This window comes from Lissotriton vulgaris, chromosome 9 (assembly GCF_964263255.1).
Source record: "Lissotriton vulgaris chromosome 9, aLisVul1.2, whole genome shotgun sequence".
NCBI lineage: Eukaryota > Metazoa > Chordata > Amphibia > Caudata > Salamandridae > Lissotriton > Lissotriton vulgaris.
In genome coordinates this window covers 830943327-830966580 of record NC_141697.1, presented here as the reverse complement: position 1 = coordinate 830966580, position 23254 = coordinate 830943327, and the positions used below count along the sequence as shown (strand labels likewise).

The following is a 23254-nucleotide window of genomic DNA, read 5'->3' as shown; positions in this document are numbered from 1 at the left end:
TCCCCTCACACACCCCACCCACCACCACCACCATCTCTATGGACATGGGGGCCTGTGGGGAGTTGGACTAGTGACCTCTCACACACCCCACCCACCACCACAGCCATCCCTATGGACATGGGGGCCTGTTGGGAGTTGTAGTGCCGTCCCCTCACACACCCCACCCACCACCACCGCCATCCCTATGGACATGGGGGCCTGTTGGGAGTTGCACTAGTGACCTCTCACACACCTCACCCACCACCACCGCCATCCCTATGGACATGGGGGCCTGTGGGGAGTTGTAGTGCCGTCCCCTCACACACCCCACCCACCACCACCGCCATCCCTATGGACATGGGGGCCTGTGGGAAGTTGCACTAGTGACCTCTCACACACCCCACCCACCACCACCGCCATCCCTATGGACATGGGGGCATGTGGGGAGTTGCACTAGTGACCTCTCACACACCCCACCCACCACCACCGCCATCCCTATGGACATGGGGGCCTGTGGGGAGTTGGACTAGTGACCTCTCACACACCCCACCCACCACCACCGCCATCCCTATGGACATGGGGGCCTGTGGGGAGTTGTAGTGCCGTCCCCTCACACACCCCACCCACCACCACCGCCATCCCTATGGACATGGGGGCCTGTGGGGAGTTGCACTAGTAACCTCTCACACACCCCACCCACCACCACCGCCATCCCTATGGACATGGGGGCCTGTGGGGAGTTGGACTAGTGACCTCTCACACACCCCACCCACCACCACCGCCATCCCTATGGACACGGGGGCCAGTTGGGAGTTGTAGTGCCGTCCCCTCACACACCCCACCCACCACCACCGCCATCCCTATGGACATGGGGGCCTGTGGGGAGTTGTAGTGCCGTCCCCTCACACACCCCACCCACCACCACCGCCATCCCCATGGACATGGGGGCCTGTTGGGAGTTGTAGTGCTGTCCCCTCACACACCCCACCCACCACCACCGCCATCCCTATGGACATGGGGGCCTGTGGGGAGTTGCACTAGTGACCTCTCACACACCCCACCCACCACCACCGCCATCCCTATGGACATGGGGGCCTGTTGGGAGTTGCACTAGTGACCTCTCACACACCCCACCCACCACCACCGCCATCCCTATGGACATGGGGGCCTGTGGGGAGTTGGACTAGTGACCTCTCACACACCCCACCCACCACCACCGCCATTCCGATGCACATGGGGGCCTATTGGAGTGGTTTAGACGTTGGTGAGTATATGGACTGCATGCATGGGTTGGGGTCTGGGAGATGTGTCTTCAGAGTTATGTGAGGCACACCATGTTGTTGTGCTTGTGGTGCTTGGTTGGTACTTACCAGCCTCTTCTCCCTCATCAAGTCCATCAAGGCTCTCAGGGTGCAGGATGGTCAGCACCTTGTCCTCCCACTCGGTGTACGGTAAGGGCTCCGGGGGGGTTCCACCGCCTGTGTGATTAGCCCGGAGATAGTTCTTGGCTCGGATGGATTTCACTCGGGTCTTGAGGTCATGCCACCGCCTCTGAATCTCCTGCTTCGTCCTCGGGACGGTCCCGGAAGCATTCACCCTGGTGACTATCCGGTCCCACATGCTGTTTTTCCTGGCTATGCTGGTCTGCTGCACTAGGGCCCCGAATAAGTGGGGTTCTACACGTATTATCTCATCTACCATAACCTTTAACTCGGTGTCAGTGAATTTGGTTTTTTTTTTTGGTGCCATGATGTGTGGTGCTCGGGGTGTGGGTTTGAGTGAATAGGGAGGTGCAGGTGTGTGGTGTGTAGGAATGGTGTGGTGGGTCTTTGTGTAGTGGGTGTGGGTTATGTGTATGATATCTGTGTTTGCTGTAAGTTAAGTGGTGTCTCCTGCTAGCAGCTATGCTGTGATGCAGAGGATTTCTGGAGTGGGTGGGAGTTATTTTATAGTCTGTGTCTTGGCCCTGTCTGAATGGTTATTGGCAGTCACGTGCTAGGTGGGTGTGTTTCCAGGTGTGCATTATGTGGTTCTTGGGGGTGGGTCATTGTGTCTTGTGATTGGTTTAGATGTTTCAGGTGGGTGGTTGTTCTTTTTCCTGTGTTTGGTGATAACTTCCGTCGCAATGTATGGCATTGGTTTGACTGTAGGGATGTTGTTTGTGTTGGCCTTCCGCTGTGGAGCACGGTCTCTCGTAGCATTGGTACCGCAGTGGACGTGGATCGCGGTGGCTACCGGGGTACTTGCGGAGTTATCCTAATTGCGGACACGGACAGTACGCAGGTATCGCGGGGGAAGTGGATGTTTTCGCGGTCATGTGCGTACGCGGCGGTCGGTGTTCTTTCGGTTCCGTCTGCCTGCCGCGGGCTCAGGTGTACTTCGACCGCCGCGGACGGGGATTGGTGTGCTCCGTCCGCCGCGATTGGCGTTTCTATCATATTTTATCCTAATCGCTATTGCGGTTTTTCCGCGGACAGGTCCGGAGAATCTTGCCACCTTCCTCGGCGGACGGAACAGGTTTCCGTCCGCGATCCTAATCGACCCCCTAATTTCTATAGGAAATCCACAAAATTCTTTTCCCAATAACTTTGGTGCAGATTGACGAATCTTCGCAACAGTTTCAAAACTCGTGGGCCGCTCCGGTCCGCTCCTATCATGATAGTTTGGGGGTGATTCGTCAAGCGGGGCCGAGAAAAAAGGGGGTCCCAAAACGTGTTTTCCCCATGCAATTTCCCATAGGCACCCTTAGCCGCAGCTACAGCCCGAACTGCTGCACGGAATTACCCAAATTTGGCAAGAAGGTAGGCCTTGGTCCAGAGCCGTGCATTTTTGTTAAATGGTGTAAATCCGTTCAGTAGTTGCTGAGAAAATCAAAAGTAAAATCACATATATATCTATGGCTGCGCAGGATCCGTGCACCCTTCCGATGACAAGCTGTATGCTAATTGGCTGTCAACATTCCAAACCAAGAGTTGGCAGCTATCTTTTGCCTCGGTAGAACGAGGCACCTGAAAGCAGAGCAAAAAACATGAAAAACGCGAAAAGGGGGAAGGGTAGAAACACCCTGACCCCCTAGGCCTGCTTAGGGGGTCCCACAAGGACCCAGAGGGCCCCAAAAATTTTTTTTTGTTTTTAGAAATCGGCAAAATCCACCCAGGGTGTTCGGATCCTGCTGATAAAAAAAAACAGAGCGCGGGCTCCGGTGCTTCGTTGCTAATTAGCCCCCGGTGGGGCCAAGTCCCATAGGCATGCTAAAAAAAAGTGCGGGGTGCCCAATCCCCCCACACTGCCCTGGGGACCGCCACCCACTGGGGCAAAGCATGAATAATTGCGGGGGCATACAGCCCCCACGTAGCTCCGGGGACCGTCACCCCTTTATAGTGGAAGGTTGGGGGGCCTCTACGGCCCCCCAAGCCCCTAGTACTGCCACCCCCGGGGCTTGAATTATTTGTGATTGTGGGGGCACCCTGCCCCCCGCAGCCCCGGGGACCGCCACACACAGGATTTTTTTCAACAAAATACCCTGTGTGTGGGGCGCAAGCCCCCCACATGCCCCAGGGACCACCACTTCCCCGGGGCTCTAAATATTTAAACTAGGGGGGCCGTGATGGACCACCCGGCCCCGGGGACCACCACCCCCGGGGCTTTGTAGATTGTGCGAGGGGGGCACACAGTCCCCTTCCTAGAGCCTTGCCATGGCCCTGGGGACTGCCACCTCCCAGGGCCGGCTCCTGCAGTGCCCTGGGATGCCCACCCCCAGGACACTGTAGTTTGCTTTGGCAGGGCGGGAACCTGCTCTCTCTTTCAAAATTCAAACCAGATTGCTTTTCCACATGGGGAGCTGCATCTTAGCAGCTTCCCATGCGGAAAAGCAATGCCGGCTCCCGAAGGACACGGGGAGCTGGCGGAACCGTGGGGGAATTGGGGACACCACACGCTCCCCAACGGAGAGGGCCAGCCCTGGGGGATGGGTCCCCTGTGCTACAAGTGTCCCGGAAGGGGGGCCACGCGGAGCCCTCCGCAAAAGTAAAATAAAAAAAATTGAAAGGCCGGCCCCGGGGGATGGGGTCCCTGGGGCCATAAGTGGCCAGAGAAGGGGTGCAAGGCAGCCCCCCTCTAAAACAATAAAAATAAAAAGGCCATGCCCCGGGGATAAGGTCCTAGGGAGGGGGACCATGCGGCCCCCTTCACATTTTTTTTTTTTATTAGGAGGCAGACCCTGGGGGATGGGGTCCCCAGGGCCAAAAAAATAGAAAATGAAGAGGGGCTACACAGTCCCCCTTTCTAAAAAAAAAAGATCTGCCTCGCGCTGGAGACCGCAACCCCTCCTTTCATCACTTTGCAAACGTGGCCCCTGGCGCATTTGTAGATGGAGAACAAATTCCCCTTGAATACTGGGGGTCCCTGGGGGCCAACTAGCCCACCAGGAACCTCCAGTATGCACCAGGGGGCTGTGTTGCAGAGAGGTGTTCTGAGGCCACGCCCCTTTTTACATCTCTCTGCAAAGCAGCACTGTGGCGCTTAGTGGAGGTAGCTGGTGGGCGAGTTGCACCCCAGGGACCCTCAAGATTCAAGGGGAGTTCGTCCCCCAACTTAAAACGCGCCATGGGGCATGTTTGCACAGTGGTGAAGGGAGGAGGTGGGGCCTGAGTTGACATATGTTCAAACACACCCTTTGGCTTGGTTTAAGTTGGGGAATTAATTCCTTGTCAATCCTGAGGGTCCGTGGGGGCAACTAGCCCACCAGGTGCTGCCAGTAAGCACCACTGCGCTGCGTTGCAGAAAGGTGGTGCAGGCTGTGCCCCTTTTATTACACCTCTCTGCAGTTGCGCTTACTGGACATACCTAGTGGGCTAATTTGCCCCTAGGGACCCTGAGGATTCAAGGGGACTTAATCACCCAACTTAAAACGGCCACAGGGCGTGTTTACACAGTGGCGAAGGGAGAGGATGGGGCCTGAGGTGAAGTGTGCACACACGCCCTATGGCACATTTTAAGTAGGGGAAATAATTCCCCTTCAATCCTGAGGGACCCGGTGGGCTAACTAGCCCACCAGGTGCTTCCAGCAAGTGCCACTGTACTGCGTTGTAGAGAGGTGGTCCAGGCCTTTCCACTTTTTACACCTCTCTGCAACACAGCTCTGTCGCGCTTACTGGAGGTACCTAGTGGGCTAGTTGGACCCTAGGGACCCACAGGATTCAAAGGAACTTAATCTCCCAAGTTAAAATGGCCACAGGACGTGTTTACACAGTGGTGAAGGGAGGGGACAGGGCCAGAGGTGACGTACGCAAACACGCCCTGTGGTTCGTTTTAAGTTGGGGAAATAATTCCCCTTCAATCTTGAGGGCTCGGGGGGCCAACTAGCCCACCAGGTGCTTCCAGTAAGCACCACTGCCATGTGTTGCAGAGAGGTGTCTAGGCCATGCCCCTTTTTACACCTCTCTGCAAGGCACCTATGTGTCGCTTACAGGAGGTATCTAGTGGGCTAGTTGGACTGTAGGGAACCTCAGGATTCAAGGGGACTTAATCTCCCAACTTAAAACGGCCACAGGCCATGTTTACACCGTGGGGAAGGGAGGGGAGGGGGCCTGAGGTGACGTGTGCTAACACGCCCTGTGGCACATTTTAAATTGGGGAAATAATTCCCCATTCAATCCTGAGGGACCCTGGGGGACAACTAGTCCACCAGGAGCTTCCTGTAAGCGCCACTGCGCTGCGTTGCAGAGAGGTGGTCTAGGCCGTGCCCCGTTTTTACATCTCTCTGCAACACTGCTTTGTGGTGCTTACTGCAGGTACCTAGTGGGCTGACTGGACCCTAGGGACCCTCAGGATTCAAGGGGACTTAATCTTCCAACTTATAACGGGCACAGGGCGCGTATCACAGTGGGGAAGGGAGGAGACAGGTCATGAGATGACGTGTGCAAACACGCCTTGTGGCGCGTTTTAAGAGGTAGTTTTAATCGCCCTGCCCTAATATATACTAGGGGCTTACAGAGGAGGTCATGCTAATCACAGGGAGACCCCAACGCATAGTGTTCCTTAGTGTATGTAAGTGTTTTCACTGTATTCTAAGTGTCTTTTAACATAGCACTGGCTCTAGGACTGGTTAGTCAGAGTCAGTTACCACCAGTAACCCTCTGAAAAAGTTGTGGGTACAGGATGATTTTGCAACAAGGCTTCTTTCTGCTCTTCTGTTTGTTCTTTCTGCATGTTATCCTTCTTTCTGCACTTTACTTCCTCTTTGAGGACTTCTGCTGCTTCTTTTTGCATTTCTTTTTTTTCTTTCTGTACGTTTTTTCTTCTTTCTTTACATGCCCTATCTCTGTAGGCATAGTTAGAAATTAGCATTCAAAAAACCTTTGAAATTCACAAAAAAAACCATAGGTTTCAGGCACGTTATAGTTAGGAATTAGCATTTAAAAAACCTTAGAAATTCACTGAAAAAAACACAAATTTCAGGGGCGTTATAGTTAGCTGGACATTTCACTCGTACAAAACCATTAAGATTCCCCGTTATAGTTAGTTCAGCTAACTATAACTAGCATGCCCGCAATGCACTGCTGATGACGTCACATATTACATCACTCATGACATGGTCAGTGACGTCACTCATGACATCACTGATGACATCTCAAATTATATCACTGATGACATCACTGATGACATCATCCTTGTGATATAGTGGCAGACCTCCTCTCACCCTAATATAACCTTTGATACACACATTCAAAAATAGAAAGTAGAATTTTCAAATAAATGTACATACCAATGCCAGTTACAACAACCTATGCAGTATTTCCAAGATATACGTACACATCCACTCATTCACCAACAGTTCTATACAGTCACTCATACATGTACTCACTCATCATATGTACTCATACACCTACACATCCTATTACACACCGCCACTCATTCATAGAGTTACTCACACACATAGTCACTCATGCTAATAAAGGATCAAACATCCATTTACTTGCATATACAGTTATACACACACCACTACACTTACTTCTACATAAATGTATACATACTTACTCTCTTAAACAATTACTTATTGAAACACATACTTATTTATACAGGAAATCTTCCAATCTCTCACATATACTCACTTATATATGCGAATACTCACATATACTAGTTTAAAACGTATGTAGTTACTCATAAAGACACTATTGAGACAGCCATTCACGCAGTAACACACCCATACACACACTCATCCACCATAGTCCTGCACACATTCTGTCTTCAACACATACAAACAGAGAGTCACTCATTTATGCATCTATGCGCTAAGTAATATCCCCCACCGAACGATACAGACACTCAGACACTCATACTGATACTCAAAAAACCAACTAATAACCCATATAGACATTCATGTAGCTACTCACCAAAGCATGCAGCCACTTATACACAAAGTGAGAGACTAATACAGATATTTACTTATTTAAACATTACTCGCTAACCCATGTATTCACTAAGATACACTTAATCAGTCACTTATATAATCAATTTTACAAAAAAAACATCCATTTAGACACTTATTTACCCATTTATTCTTCCAACGACCTTGAGATATACATAATACATATATAAAAAATATTTAATTTTCAGAAAGACACACATTCACTGGATGATGTCATCAGTGATGTCATTTGAAATGTCATCAGTGATGTCATGAGTGATATCAATGACCATGTCATGAGTGATGTAATATGCGACGTCATCAGCAGTGCATTGGGGGCCCGAGTATAGTTAGCTGAACTAACTATAACGGGGGAATTTCAATGGTTTTGTACGAGTGAAATGTCCAGCTAACTATAACGTCCTTGAAACCTATGGTTTTTTCAGTGAATTTCTAAGGTTTTTTAAATGCTAATTCCTAACTATAACGTGCCTGAAACCTATGTTTTTTTCAGTGAATATATATATATATATAGCTACCTACGAGCCACCTTGGCAGTCGAACTCTTGGCGGGTGCTTCCGTGGCGGGGGTGCTACCGCCTTTGTTCCACAACAACTACTTCATGTTGCAGAGCACTCTCGTGGTAATTATTTGACTTTCTCATGCAAATGCATTTCGGCATCGGCCTTCATCAGTGCATAAAATCAAATTAAATGAGCACAGCTTTGTGGTTTTTAAATCCTTCACATGGTTTTTATTGGTGGGACTGTGAACCAATCACTGAACGGCAACTCCAGCATCAGGAATATCTATGAAAAACGTGAAGGCATCAATGTCCCACAATGCATTGTAAATATATATATTAGAGCTGCTAGTTTAGGAATTGATACATTTAAAAACGGTTTTAGAAGTCACTGCCGAATTAAAACTGGTAATTAAGTATTGATTTTTAAAAAACAGAAGGTGTTTTAGGAATACTGTGTTAACTTACTGTGTTCACTTCTGGCACTTAGTCACTTTTGTACTCACCGTGCATATCACTACCAGGGTGTGCTGGTGTACTCGTCTATATTTAAGGATACGCGATGCAAGCGCGCAGCCGGCGCTCGCGAGGATGGTGCGCCAAATGCAAGGCCGTCCGCGCCTCTCCGTTCACCGGTCGTGCTCAGCGCCAGCTTTGCTGCATCTCTCACCACCCGCTGCACCTACTCCAGGGACGAGCTGGTTTTATTGATGCAGAGAAGCATATGGCATTAGAAATGAGGGTAGAGAACTGTGGTAAAACTCCCCTCAAAGAAGGTATGTTAAATGGCCTTAATTGTGGGTTGGTTAATATGAGGCCTCTTATTTAGCATTATTCTGAGATTCACTTACTATTGGATTCCAGAACCTGGATATCCTGTTTCTCACAGAAACCTGAGCATGTTTAGATGGGGAAGTGGAACTAGACCTGGCCTGCCCTCCAGCTTTTAAAATATTTCACAAACCAAGGGTAGGTGGGAGAGATGGGGAGGTTGGGATTATATTTAATGAGACCTGGAACCTCGCCCACTGTGTGTGGAGCAAGTCCTGGGGTTTGAGCTACTCAGGTTTTCACTTAAGAATAATGGGGGTGCTTTGTGCTCCAGTATACTCTGTTATAGACCTCTGGGAGGTGCTGCCCCCGCTACCAAGAACTGATTGAGGTGATATATCATCTTTCACACTCCCATTCCAAATTAATGATCCTGGGAGATTTTAATCTTTGGGAGAATGGCAACCTAGACACAGCTCTTAAAGAGTTGTCCCAGCATGCAAGAATACTAATCTACAGCAACTGGTGCTACGTCCCACCCATTAGGGAGGTCATGTGTTGGACCTTATATTTGCCAGGGAAAGGGATGTAGCTGTGAAAGAGATACTCCCATTGTGTTGGACAGACCACTTCCTGGTTCTTTTCTCCCTATGGCTAACCGTCCCTAATAAACAAACCTCCCACCCAGTTAACACTCGTATGGTTAGGGAATGGTCTAACATCTTGAAGAACTCCCACGGCTTGTGGATAGTAGTGGCTTTGACACTAATAGCTTAGTTGATGAAAATTATCTGCATTTATGCAATCAGATTACTAATTCACTAGATAGGCTGGCACCAAGAGGCAGTACTCCTAAGGTAACATTGCTCACGGAATGCATGATGCCTCCGGAGTCTTTCCAGGTTCCATCACAAGAGGAGTTTAACATAATTGCAGCCAGTATCTCTTCAGGCTCCCCCCTGGACCAACTCCCTCATAAGATGTAGAAGGTGCTCAGTACTGAGCCTTTCCCATATCTCTATCAAATTTGCACACAATCTCTAATTAGTGGCACAGTACCTGAGTTCTGGAAAAAGGCAGTTGTATGTCCCCTATTAAAGAAGGCTATGTTGGACCCTCAGTGCCCTTCTAATTACAGACCTATCTCCCTGTCATTTGAGATGTCATGAGTGATGTCACTGACCATGTCATGAGTGATGTAATGTGACTTCATCAGCAGTGCATTGCGGGGCGCGATTCATAGTTAGCTGAACTAACTATTACGGGGGAATTTCGCTGGCTTTGTATGAGTGAACTCTCCAAATAACTATAACTTTCCCTAAAACCTATGGTTTTTTCAGTGAATATATATATATATATATATATATATATATATATATATATATATATATATATATATATATATATATATATATATATATATATATATATATATATATATATTCAATTCAAAATATCTTTATTTCGGTAAAACTTTACCATAAAAGACGTTTGTAATATACATTAAAAAACTGGTTCATAAAAAATGTTTTATACAGCAGATTGTAAAAATTTGTTAAAAGCATCTCTTGCAGGATTCCCTGTGTAATGAAAATCAAGTCAAAGCCCTGAGACATTTCCTTATTATAGTCCAGAGAGCACCCAAGTACTTGGCCATAGCAAACACAATATGGTCCGATAGATCAGTTTTTAAGACTCTGAAGGCGGCCAGACACCTCACAAGACCCAAATTCCTGCATAGGGGAGCAATCCAGTACCTTCGGATCCCTCGGTAGACAGGGCAAAGAAAAAGGATGTGTAGTTCAGTTTCATCCGAGATTCTGCATGCTGGACAAATACTGCTTGCATCGTCACTCCATTTAGATGTAAGAGTTCTAATGGGAAGGGACCCATGTCTCCACTGTAGGTATAGTTTCCTCAATATGGAAGGATAAATTTTATCCAGTGTTGGTTCCATATTATAATTGGCCTTGTGGGACAAAAAGGAAACTGTCAGAGTCCCGAGATTTTGATGGCTGAGTAGCAATGACAGTTTGCTATCACGGTAAGACCTGACTAGTTCCTTTTTGGAGAGGAGATGGCACGTGTTCACAGGATCAGACCACATTGTTGAGAGACCCAAGGCCTCCAATTCCAGTTTGATGGAATTAAGCCATTTAATTTTACCTGCGCCTGGAATAGCAAGGACCTCTTGGAGTCCTTCTCTGTAGCTGGCCAATTCTGGAGTTATCCATAGTCTACGCCAGAAGGCCAATGGGCGAAGGGCCAAATCCTCGTCGAGCGGGCAAAGTCCTAGGTCCATCCTGAGGGGGACAAGGGGAGTGCTCGGTGGTAGCCCAACAAGATTCCGGATGAATTTATTTTCCACCTTCAAGAGCGTTGATGTTTGAGCGTGGCCCCAAAGTTCAGATCCATAGATAACGGCCCCCTTGACCTGGGATTTGTAAATCTGTATTGGAGGGCCGATGGGCCTAATTGAGGATTTATTGTTTGCCAAGAGTTTCATAATACCCCCCGAGTGTTGGGTCAGTTTAAGTGCTGCCTTCTCCAGGTGTGTGTTCCAAGTGAGTTTATCGTTTAGCACAATGCCCAGATATTCGAAGGTTTTCACTATTTCGAGCCTGATGTGTGCAATGCTTGGACTGAAATGGAATTTCTGCGGGGGGTTGAGGACCATGAATTTCGTTTTGATGGCGTTAATCTCTAATCCATGGGCCTCACAGAAGTCCACAAAGCCGTCGAGGATGTGCTGGATGCCCGTTGCCGACTTTGATAGTAACAGTGTGTCGTCGGCAAACATGATGGCTGGCACCCTTTCAGCGGCTAGTTTTGGGGCGTCAGAATTGGGTACCCCCGCTAGGTGGGAGATTACCCCGTTGACATAGAGGCAAAACAGGGTTGGTGCAAGCACACAACCCTGCCTTACCCCCCTGCCAACGGGGAACCTCTCGGATATTGCACCCATCCTACCACATCTGACCTGGGCAAAGTTAGTGCTATGAAGGCGGATTATCATTTTCAAGAGGCCTTCAGGAACCCCCAGTTTAGCGAGGACCTCCCACAGCTTATTCCTAGGGACCAGGTTGAACGCTGCCCTCAGGTCCACGAATACAGTGTAGAGGCTGCCACCCTCCAACTGCACCGTTTTCCAATGAATGAGGACAAGACGGAAGACCTGGTCGATGGTGGAGACCTTCTCCCTAAAGCCTGCTTGAAAGGGGATGAGGATGTTAAAATCCCCGATCCACTTGTGTAAGCGGTTTAACAATAGCTTGGAAAAGAGTTTTTGGGATACATCGATCAAGCTTATTGGCCTGTAGTTGGTCGGGAGGAGGGGGGACCCCTTTTTAAAAATTGGAACTATTTCGGCCCCCGGCCAGGTCGAAGGAATTGGCATGCCTTTCAGAATTGAATTGAATAACACCCCAAGATAGGGAGCCCAGATTTTAGGATCGTGTTTGTAAAGGTCGCCTGGGAGCCTATCCAGGCCCGGCGCCTTGCCAGCAGGCACGGACGTGATTGCCATAGTGATTTCCTCTATACTAAAACCATCCATGTCAATTACACTATTGTTGGTGGAGTGGTGCACTTCTGCAGGTGCGTTCGTCACCTGGTCACTGCTATGTGGTTCGTATAAGTTTTTGAAATGTTCCTCCCATACAGTTGGTGCTATGTTGGCCTCAACTGCTGCAGATGGTTCAGCCGAGCCATGCCTAACGATCTGCCAGAAAGTCCGTGAATCTCGGCATGCAAGGGCGGCTGTTGTTTTAGACCAGTTCCCCTCGTCCCAGTCTGTTTTTGCTGTATGGAGGGCTGATTTGTAAGCTAAGCGTCTCTCCCGGATAATGTTTGAAGTGTCTCGTGCTTTGAGTGATTTCAGTAGTCTAGCTTTTGCTTCCCTACAAGAGGCATTGAACCAGGTGGCTCTTCTCTGCTTGGACTTGTGGGGCCTGGCCACTGGGTTCAGCACCTCTGCAAGGTTAGTGCATAGTTGGGAGTGGATGTTACCGAGTTCAGACAATTGTGCCGACTTGCATGGGGGGAAAGTGGGTACCCCTAAACTACCTGTATGATTCATTTCAGATTCACTAACTGTGTGGTGCATGCAACGCTCTACTTTTTCCAGGGCGGGGACGACTAGTGCATAGAGTTTCTCAATGTTACAATGGTTCTCCAGCAGTTTGGCCCATTTAATTCTGCGCCTATTGCTGGATAACACAAGGTCACACTGTGATGGAGGATTGTTGTCGACCTTGTCTATTTGCCGGCCATGGATCTCAAATTTTAGTGAGAGCAAGTTGTGGTCGCTATCAAGTCTGGGGATAACTCGAAAGTCTTTCACTTTGCTCCAGTCCTTAGTTGGAACCATAATGTAATCAATTCGTGACTCGTAGCCCGACCTGTTAAAGGTATTTTTAGGCGGAATGTCACCTTTAATCCGGCCATTGCAAGCCCTTAGCGAGTGACTAAGCGTGAGGGACATTATTTGGGTGGCGAGTGGGGACCATGCCCTGTTCACTGGATCTGTCAGGGTGGGAATATTCCACAACTCATCCTCTTCGCTAGATATACCCACCAGGTAATCAGGGAGTGGTTCATATTGCTGATTAAAATCTCCACCTACAATTAGAGGGGAGCAGAAGTTATGTATGTCAAGGAACTGAGCTAGATCCTCCACTGGTCCCGAGGTTGCTGCAACCCCCACTGGTCTTGAATATATGTTAATCAATATGACCTTCCCTCCGCATGGCCATTCAAGGGAGACACACTGGAAGTCACACAAATTGGTTTCCAGGTGTGTGGCCCTACATCCCAAGTGGGACCCAACCCAGATCGAGAGTCCTCCTGAAGGTCGGCCCTTTCCTCCCCATTTTGCTTCAATGTCAAAGATAGCGAAACCCTGCTGGGAGTTTTTTCCTCTTGCCCATGTCTCTTGTAGGAGACATACATCGTAGCCCTCCAAGAGATCCCCCCAATCGGGCGTATCTACTTTATTGAGTAGCCCAGCCACATTCCAAGAAAGAATGGAGATTACACCCGGGGCCTCTGGTGTACTGCTGATGTCTGCTATCTGGGAAATGTCATGTGCTAAGGGTTTACCGGATTGATTAGGTGGAAAGACGTCCAGAGGAACGCTATTTAGTTTGAGGCTGTGTGATATGGGGGGGCTATCTTTAGTCCTCATATGGGGATCAGTATTTAATGACTTTGATGGGCGGGTGTCGTGCCAACCTGGCCCTACACTAAATTTGTGAGCCTTTGCGTGATTTAGTGTTGGTGAAAGAGTTCGGCCACCACTGTGTGCGTTTGATGCAATATGGGTTGGTAGATCACCCATTAAAAAGGATTGAGAGCTTTTTAGGGTGGGTGATGGAGGTGCGATGGTTGGCAGATGTGGAAGTCAATCCACTTCTTCAAGACACCCGTATCTATTAGAGATCGGTGCCCCGTTCCAACCACCGGGTGCATCTGCCCAAAAGTTGCTTTGCCCTCCCCATGTGTGGTTCCTCTCTGGGATCCTTCTCCAATTTCCCCCCTGGGATGAGTGGAGGCGGGGTGGATAGAAAAAGTGAGGGGTATAGCTATTATTGTTGAGGTTGTGCTATGGTTGATCCAGGAATAAATGGCCTGTGCAGTGTTTTGATCCTCGAAGGATACAATCACACAATCGCCACTGGTGGACTTTTGAGTAGTGCCTACCCAGGGTACCCTCCGCACCATAATGATTTTACTCCTTAGGTGGTTGGGTATTGGTTTGTTGACGTCAAACCAGTGGATCACCTTGTTCTTTAAGGAGGCAAAGTTTTCCTGCTGGTTATATGTCAATTCAGTTACCCCGGTCAACACTACAACGTAGGAACTAACCTCAGGGGGGAGATCTACATAACCCCTTGAGCGTATGTAACTGGTACTAGCTCTCTGCGATGCTTGGTGGTTAGAATTCTGGCCATTTTGTCTCGAATTGGGCTGATCTGTCAAGGGTAGTACCCTTTGGCCAGGTGTGACTGATGGGGGTGGCGGAATAGTTTCCGCCGCCAATTGGGTAGTGGTCCTCATAGCCCTATTTGTAGGATTGTGAGTGTTTACCTTAGTTCGAGGTTTAGGAATTGGTATGGCCTTGGGGGTAACAATGGGACTGGCAGATGAAGAAGTTACAACAAGGTGGTGAGGCAGAGTAGCATTGGTAATTCCTGTGGGCTTGGCCTTAGTAGGCGCTTGCAAGTTCACAACAGCTTGGGTCACAGGGGCAGATGGTACTGTGGGAGGCGGAGTTCCATGTGAATATGTTGGTTTAGCATTCTGCATGGTGATAGTGGCCAAATTTAAAATGCTTTTTTCTATTTCCATAAGCTGAGTTTCTATGTGTGTAAATCTCACTTCTAGAGGGGAAAGAAGTTTTTTAAGTGTTTCCCAGACGACAGACAGAAACTCAACGTCCTTTCCTTTAATAGTGCAGAGCGGAGTTCCAGCAGTGTCACTTTCTATAGTGAGGTCATTATTTTCTTGGATGACAACTGTATGCGGAGGAATGTTTGCTGGGCCCGTTTCCAAGGGATGTTTGGAAGGGGAGCAGGGGGAGGTGCCTTAGTTGGTAGCTGGGCCTTGGCTATTTTGGCCTTTTTCCTTGAATATGCTGAGGTGTGGTTACGCTTCCTTTTGTTGTGTGGGCCATTTTGTGAAATGGGAGAATTACCCCCTTTTGGTAGCGTAACGTAGTCAATTGTAGCCTTGGGGGATGAGCCCACCTCGGTTTCCTTCTTTTGCTCGGCAATTGCACCCGAGTGAAATTGTGGGGAAAGAGTGGATTTTGATGAAGATCCCCCCTGTACCAAGGGTATACTGTCCACTTGCGGTTGATGAATATCGGCATTTATGACGATCAGAGAGGGAGCAGTGCAAAGCGTGCACTCTGGTGTTTTAGCCCATGCAATGGGCCCAAGGGAGGATTTTTTAGCGGCGGTTAGCTCGACAGACAGTCTTCTAGCAGCTTCAAGTTCTATAGAGACCCTGTGTTGCATCTTAGTTATTTCATTGTCAATTGCAGTGTGGGTCCTAGTGATAAAATCATCCAAGGTACCATTCTTCAATTTGGATTTGGCCGCTCTGTCTCTAAACTCGCGGGTTGCCATAGTAGACTCAGAATAAAGTGCCTGCAAGGAGAACGTAGGCAGTAGAGTGATTAAATCAAATGGGGTGGCCCAGTCCAGTCTCTACCTGCCTCTAACGGCCTAAAACGGCCCGCTCTTTGCCCGGTCTTCGCCCCGGGGTGCGTCCCGCGGTGCGGTGTGAGCCCTTCTTAATTTATACTGGAATGTTGGGGGCGTGGCCGCCGGGGGAAGAGGCACCAGCTGTGAGAAGCAAGGGCTGCTGGTCCTCGCAGTCCCCCGGTAGGCTCGCCACTCTGTTGAGCCCCGCTGTGCTCGACCTGGGAGCAAGATAGGCTTTCCACCGACTGTGGACGCTCACACCAGGGAGAACGGGGTCGGGCAGGAGCTGAGCGGCACCCGCAAAGCGGGTGTCGCGAAAAGTGGCCTCTGAGTTGCGTGCAGGCAGCAGGAAATCCTCACGGACAGCGTTGAAGGTATGGCCAGGAACACCCACTGTGTGTGCAAGACTCGGCTCTGATAATGCCGAAGGCTGGGGGCGTGGCCGCCGGGGGAAGAGGCACCAGCTGTGAGAAGCAAGGGCTGCTGGTCCTGGCAGTCCCCCGGTAGGCTCGCCGCTCTGTTGAGCCCCGCTGTGCTCGACCTGGGAGCGAGCTAGGCTTTCCACCGACTGTGGACGCTCACACCAGGGAGAACGGGGTCGGGCAGGAGTTGAGCGGCACCCGCAAAGCGGGTGTCGCGAAAAGTGGCCTCTGAATTGCCTGCAGGCAGCAGGAAATGCTCACGGACAGCGTTGAAGGTATGGCCAGGAACACCCACTGTGTGTGCAAGACTCGGCTCTGATAATGCCGAAGGCTGGGGGCGTGGCCGCCGGGGGAAGAGGCACCAGCTGTGAGAAGCAAGGGCTGCTGGTCCTCGCAGTCCCCCGGTAGGCTCGCCGCTCTGTTGAGCCCCGCTGTGCTCGACCTGGGAGCGAGATAGGCTTTCCACCGACTGTGGACGCTCACACCAGGGAGAACGGGGTCGGGCAGGAGCTGAGCGGCACCCGCAAAGCGGGTGTCGCGAAAAGTGGCCTCTGAGTTGCGTGCAGGCAGCAGGAAATCCTCACGGACAGCGTTGAAGGTATGGCCAGGAACATATATATCCATCCTCTGTAGGATATCTTTAACCAGCAAATCTTTGCAGAACAGCACAAAGGTGAGTTTAGCACCCACCATTGATCTATTGGATTAAAATCTTAATAGCATCCAAACATATCTCTTTCATGCACTTCTTTGACATTACGTGGAACTAGACTGCTAGAGATTTCAGTACTAGACAGGCAGGGAGATGAGAGAAAAATATTTGTTTTTAAACTGTCACCCACTGAAATTTAACAACATTTAAAACATGAGAAAACGCTGACCAGAATTCATACCAAATTGAAATTGAAAACAGGAAAGCCTATTTCTGATGAACAAGAGCAAAGACAATAGCCTTCTGTGATCCATGTTCTGGTCAAAGCATAAGTTTTATTATATTTCTTTGGTTATCCAGTGCTTTAAAAACTGAATATAGGAACAGGGGAAAAAAGAACATTTACCCTCGAACTTTGAAGATCTTGTTGCAATGCACAGTATCACAAAAAAGAATAAGGGAAAGGGGTCAAGACTTTTCAATGAACTAAGTTAAAGCAAAGCCAACATTGATTAAGCTCTGTTTTGTGTTCTTGTCTCATTTTTGGGTGCCTACTGAGTTTCCTTCTGCCAGTCACCAAAGGCTCCCTTGCTCACAATGCTTCCTACCTGCTCCTATCCAGTTTCTTCTGTTCAGGTACTTCTGACTTGGTCCAAACATGTGGAAGTAGTCCACCAACCAGCCACCAATAGATGTGCCACCACGGTTCTGTGCAAAAGAAAGGCAAGAATAAGGCAACCCAGGTAATTTTTGATCTCTATTAGTCTTAGTAAGGACAGTAGAGGCAGCTCATATGTTCACCTTTCTGAGCTACCATTCTGTTCTGAATATTTGTGGTTAAGTTGTGGGCTGCAGAACTAAGACACAGGCTTGTATAAAAATCAAGGGTTTCAGAAGGCTTTTTAACATAGCTAGAGAGGCAGTTAACCATAAATGAAGGAACAGATTGTACCATTGTAGTGGTCTTTAATGAATACATACGTTTTCTCCTTTCAGCTTTTGACTCGTGTACAATTTTCTTGCAATTCTATGGGTAAGCACTTTTTTGCCATTTCATTGTCATTATGTCATTGTTTGTACATTTAAGTTGTAGACTTTTCCCTTACCCTAGATTAGGCCGGGTGTGACATTCTGCTTTGCTCGTGCAGTTTGTGGAGTTTTTCCCTCTCTGTATACAATGCAGAGGTCCAAAAAACTCGCTCGCACTCCCCAATGTTTAGTTGGAAAGTGCGAGTGAGGAAAATCTTCCTCCAGACCGACTCGGAGTGAGATTTCTCAACATGGGTAGTCACGGATGGTGCTATCGCTCGAGTTGACAAACCTTCTGTTTGTGTTGAGGAAGCTGCTGATTAAGTAGAACTTCAGCTCAAGCAGAAGAAAGGAGCAAGGCTCTCTTGAGCTGCATGTGGTGGCACTAAATATCAGTGCAAATTGCGTAATGCAATGCACTCTGAAGCTTGTGGATCCCTGCACGGTGAAGTTTTTTGGTCACTTAGCGAAGTTCCGCGTAGCGTAACTCTGAACTCTGCCCAGCTCTACCCTATATATGTTTTGGAGCCTTTATTGCACAAAAATACGTTGTATACAAACCCATACATGAGAGGGAACCCTAAAATATGGAAAATGTTTCTTGCTCACTTGTGAATTACGTATTTCATCATCATAATGATAGCCTCTAAAATCACTCTGCAGCCATTTAACATTGTCCGGGTTAGTAGTATTATGCAGCATAAAGGCCTAAATTATGTGACTACGTGATCTGAATTATGTGACAAAAAAAGAAATTATCCAGCGCATTCTGTAGCAGTATTATTTTAATCCATTTGGGTTAGGTATTATTTTCATCCATTTGGGTTAGAAGTAAGTATTTTGGTGAAATCTGAATTTTTTTCAAATTATGTTGCAAATGCAGTAAGTCGATAGCCTTGTTCTGGCCATGAAACCAATCCCGTCCGCCACAATCGAGGGGATGATCTGTCAAGCAAGGTCTGTAAAAAGACAGGGTGTCCCAAAATCGAATTTCCCCATGCATTTTCCATAGACCTCTTTATGCAGCACTACCGCAGAAACTGTTGAAGCGAATTACCCAAAATCTGCACTAGATCTTAGTCTCTTGTACCCAATTTAGTGGCTTTTTCCCATTGGGCCAACACTCCTGAAGGAGCAAGACTCCTACGGGAGCAAGCTTTCTGATTGGCTTACTGCAACATTTGAGAAAATGTTGCAGGCAGCCATTACAGGATTTGTGGGCACATGTAACAATGTAGGCAATAGCGATTATTAAGTTTTTGCAATTATGGAATTGCCTATGCATGTAGGTTTCCCTAAAATATTAGTGATTCCTACATATTCCATAATTGCTAATAGTAAATTGCAAAAAAAGCTTTCTTGCCTCCACTGGTATATTAAGGTCTAATATTGGCTCAAAGCGGGCAACATCTTTTACTTCTAAAAAAGGCTACAGATAGTGTGCCCGTCTTGGGGCAAGAATAAAGTTGGGCCCTTCTATACTCTTCATAATGGACCTTCATTTGTTTCCTTGTGGTTTGGAGGCAGGCACGATCTGGATCAGCTCAACAGTCACCCAAGCCCATATTGATCAGTAAAGATTTGATATGGGCAAACCAAAAGAGTTTAACTGCACCCTGAACTGACATAACGTCAAGTAACTCCTCCCTATATGACAAAAGTTCAGGAGTAGACCATAGGCGACGCCAATACAATAAAGGTCTAAAACTCGACATATCAGCAACCACCATTAATCCTGTGTCTAATTGCAACGGGATCAGTAGGGTTCTCATTGGTAATCTAAACAGCTGTCTAAGGTATTGATTTTCTACCTTTAATAGGGAACCTAGTTTGGAATGTCCCATAACTCTGCGCCATATAGTGCGCCTCCTCGGGCTTGGGCCTTATAGATTTCTAGTGCTGGGCTGACTGCTCTCTTGCTCGATCTACTGAAAACCTTCATTATGCCGCCTGTTGATTGCACTAATTTTAAAATCGACTTGGTGATGTGAGCCCCCCAATCCAGATTTTCAGTAATGGTAAGGCCTAGGTAGATAAAGGATGAGACTCTTTCCAGGGGTTTCCCATTTAGTAGAGGGTTTGGGCGAGTACTTTGGGGCTTTTAAACGCCATAAATTTAGTTTTCTGTAAGTTTATTTCTAAGCCTCTTTCCTTACAGAACAACTCGAATTTATCCAACCCCTCTGTATCCCCATGGGAGATTTAGGTACCAAAAGAGTGTCATCAGCAAACATCATTGCTGAAATTCGGCGCGATGCTAACTTAGGGGCATTAAGTTATTTTTCTGTTGCCAAGGCATCAATCAGCCCGTTGATGTAGAGACTAAATAACGTGGGCGTTAGCATGCATCCCAGGTATTGGAGCTGTAAGTTTTCCATCCCTTCCGTATCTTATTTGTGCATAATTATCTTCATGCAATCTCTTAAGAAGTTGGATCAAATACGCAGGGGCCCCCATATCATTAAGAACCGACCATAGCTTTTCCCGTGGCACCAGATTGAATGCCGACCTCAGGTCTACAAAAATTAAATATAGACTACCCCCATGTAGGCAAACAGTCTTCCAATACAAGAGCTGTAGTCTTAGTACTTGGTCCAGGGTCGATAACTTTTCCCTGAACCCTGCCTGGAGGGGGGACAGTACCCCTTTTTCTTCCATCCAGGATTGTAGCCTGGCCAGCAAGACACGCACGAATCATTTTTGGGAAATATCTATTAAGCTAATAGGTCTGTAATTAATTGGTAAGAGTGGGGAACCTTTTTTATATATCGGAATTGTCTCCGCGCCCAGCCAACTGGAGGGTATCTTCATGCCTTGCATTATGGCATTAAAAAGGACACAAAATACTGAATCCAGATGGCTGGTTCGCTCCTATATACGTTCCCGGGGATCTTATCCAAACCTGGGGCTTTACCCGGTGCTATTTTTAACATTTTTAAATTTATAACCCAACTTCCTTGCCAACAGATGCAAAATTACTACAAGCCATCAAACGTCCCAGTGTACCAGAAAGTTTGAGTCACAAACTACGTAACACTATACACAGTTCTAAAAAATTCCAAAATGTGTGTGCTCAGGTTGAAGACCAACTTATCCAGCCAATTTTCTGCGATTAAGGTTTTTTCTCTATTGTAGGTGACATTTTTATGAGCAATCCAGCAGTATTTGATTACCTTTATCCAATGGTGGGCGTTTTCCACATGACAAAAGTTGTGTTGTGGCATGCAGAAAGTTATCTCAGCGGATGTGGCATAGACGATACCCTTATTAATGGACCATCGTGAAACTGTTGCTCAGCATGAGCTTGTGGGGGTGCAGAGCAGGAAAATCGATGGAGAAATATTGTGGGACATAAATATCGCCGCAAAAATATTGTGGGGAAGAAATATCAACAACAAAAATATAGTTGATAAGAATATCGACTGACAGGTAAGTAATATCGATTACAAAAATATTGTTGTAATGAATATTGTTTATAAAAATATAGTTGACAAAAATATTGATTTATTAATACTGTTATGTATTTTAGTGTTTTTAATGAGAATTGTTTGTCCTTTATTATATGTTTTGGAATTTTACTAGTTATTAATTTATTTTAAGTTTAATTCTGCGTTTTTAGTTCTGTAGGGGGTTGTGGGTTTATAGGGGAATAGGGTGGGAAGTAATTTAATTATATAGATTTAAATAATAATTTATAGTAGTTAATTCTGTGTTTTTAAATTACAATTTTGCGTATTTAGTTCCGTAGCGGGTTGTGGGTTTATAGGGTCATAGGGTGGGAAGTAATTTAATTATATACAATGCATTGAATAATTAATGTGTTAATTAATTAATTAATTAATAATAGTTTAATAATGAGTTAATTAATTTCAATTAGTCAATTAATAATTAATAATTTTAATTTCTTCATTAATTTTAGGTGTGTGTTGTGGTGTTTATATGTGCAAATGGTGTGAAGGGCGGTAAGTAATTAATTTTTTATTGATTAGTTATTAAACATTTTTGAATTAATTACCATTAGTTAATTTGTAGTTATTAATTGTATTTGTGTAAATAATTTAGGTGTGTTTTGTGGTGTTTATATGTGCAAATGGTGTGACAGGTGGTAAGTAATTAATTTTTATTGCTTAGTTAATAAATAATAATACATTAATTGACATTATTTAATTAGTAATTATTAAATACAATTGTGTAATTAATTATAGGTGTGTGTTGTGGATATTATAGTGATAACTAATTTGTAAAATAATTATTTTTTATTATCTTTGTTAATAATAATTAGGCTGTGGGGTTTTAGGTTGAAACCTATCATAACTAATAAACCCCCACTGAAAGAGAAATAGCCCTCACCAGTGAAAACATATAAACAATGAAAAAACACCTGAACAACCACAAACTAAATGCCATTAGAAGAAGGAAAAAAGAGAATGAAAGAGTATTTTTTTCTTCCTGAAGGGGCCAATACAATGTAACTTTGTTATACAAGCTAGCAGTAAGAAAGACTGGGCTAACATTATTCTGCTTGAGTTTTGTTGTTTAGGGAATATTGTTTCTTCTTCTTTTTGCTTATTTCAGTTTTGTGGTCTTTAGTCGAAAGATACAGGGTTTAGAAGTATGTTTTAGGTCTTATTTAATTATTTTCTAAACTGTAGAGAATCAGGAAATATCAAAATCATATTTGATATTTTGGCTGCGTTTGATTCTTTCACTGAAAGGTAAAATGGCTGGTTTCATAAGAATCTTTCCTAATATGTGTCATCATATTTACCCACAGAGAATGGATAAAACCCCTTAATACATCAGCCCCCAGTTTCTAGTGGGTCAGTATTGATAGTAGGTGAATTGCCAATGCCTCAGGCTTTAACCCCTTCACTGCGGCGGCTATTCCGCCGCAGTGCTAAGGGGGCGGGGCAGCCGCGCGGCGGAACCGTGCTGGTGACGGAACCGCTCCGTCACCAGCGTCGGTTGCGCTGTGCTTATGACGGAGCGGTTCCGTCATGGCCCCGCCCGCTCAATAGAACGCTCAGCGCAGGCGCGGAATTCGCGCTGCGCATGAGCGGCGGCAGGGCCATGACGGAACCGCTCCGTCATCAGCACAGCGCCACCGCAGCTGATGACGGAGCGGTCCCATCATCAGCACTTAAGGGGTTAAACATTCAATGCAAGGTAAAGTGACAAGTATATGTAAAAAGAACGCTATCATCAAGCATCTGGGATAGTGGTGAAAATATTACACCAGACTTTTGGAAAACATGGAACAC

At 46.7% G+C, this 23254-nt stretch overlaps 1 protein-coding gene across 1 annotated transcript in view; it reads right to left on the bottom strand.

The window, feature by feature from the left end:
- Positions 1–23254, bottom strand: part of LOC147692322 (sperm microtubule associated protein 1-like) — a 359300-nt gene that overhangs the window by 173485 nt on the left and 162561 nt on the right. The window contains exon 2 of the mRNA XM_086936775.1: positions 17573–17672. Coding sequence (XP_086792901.1) covers positions 17573–17672 — 100 coding nt within the window. The remainder of the gene's footprint in view (positions 1–17572; positions 17673–23254) is intronic.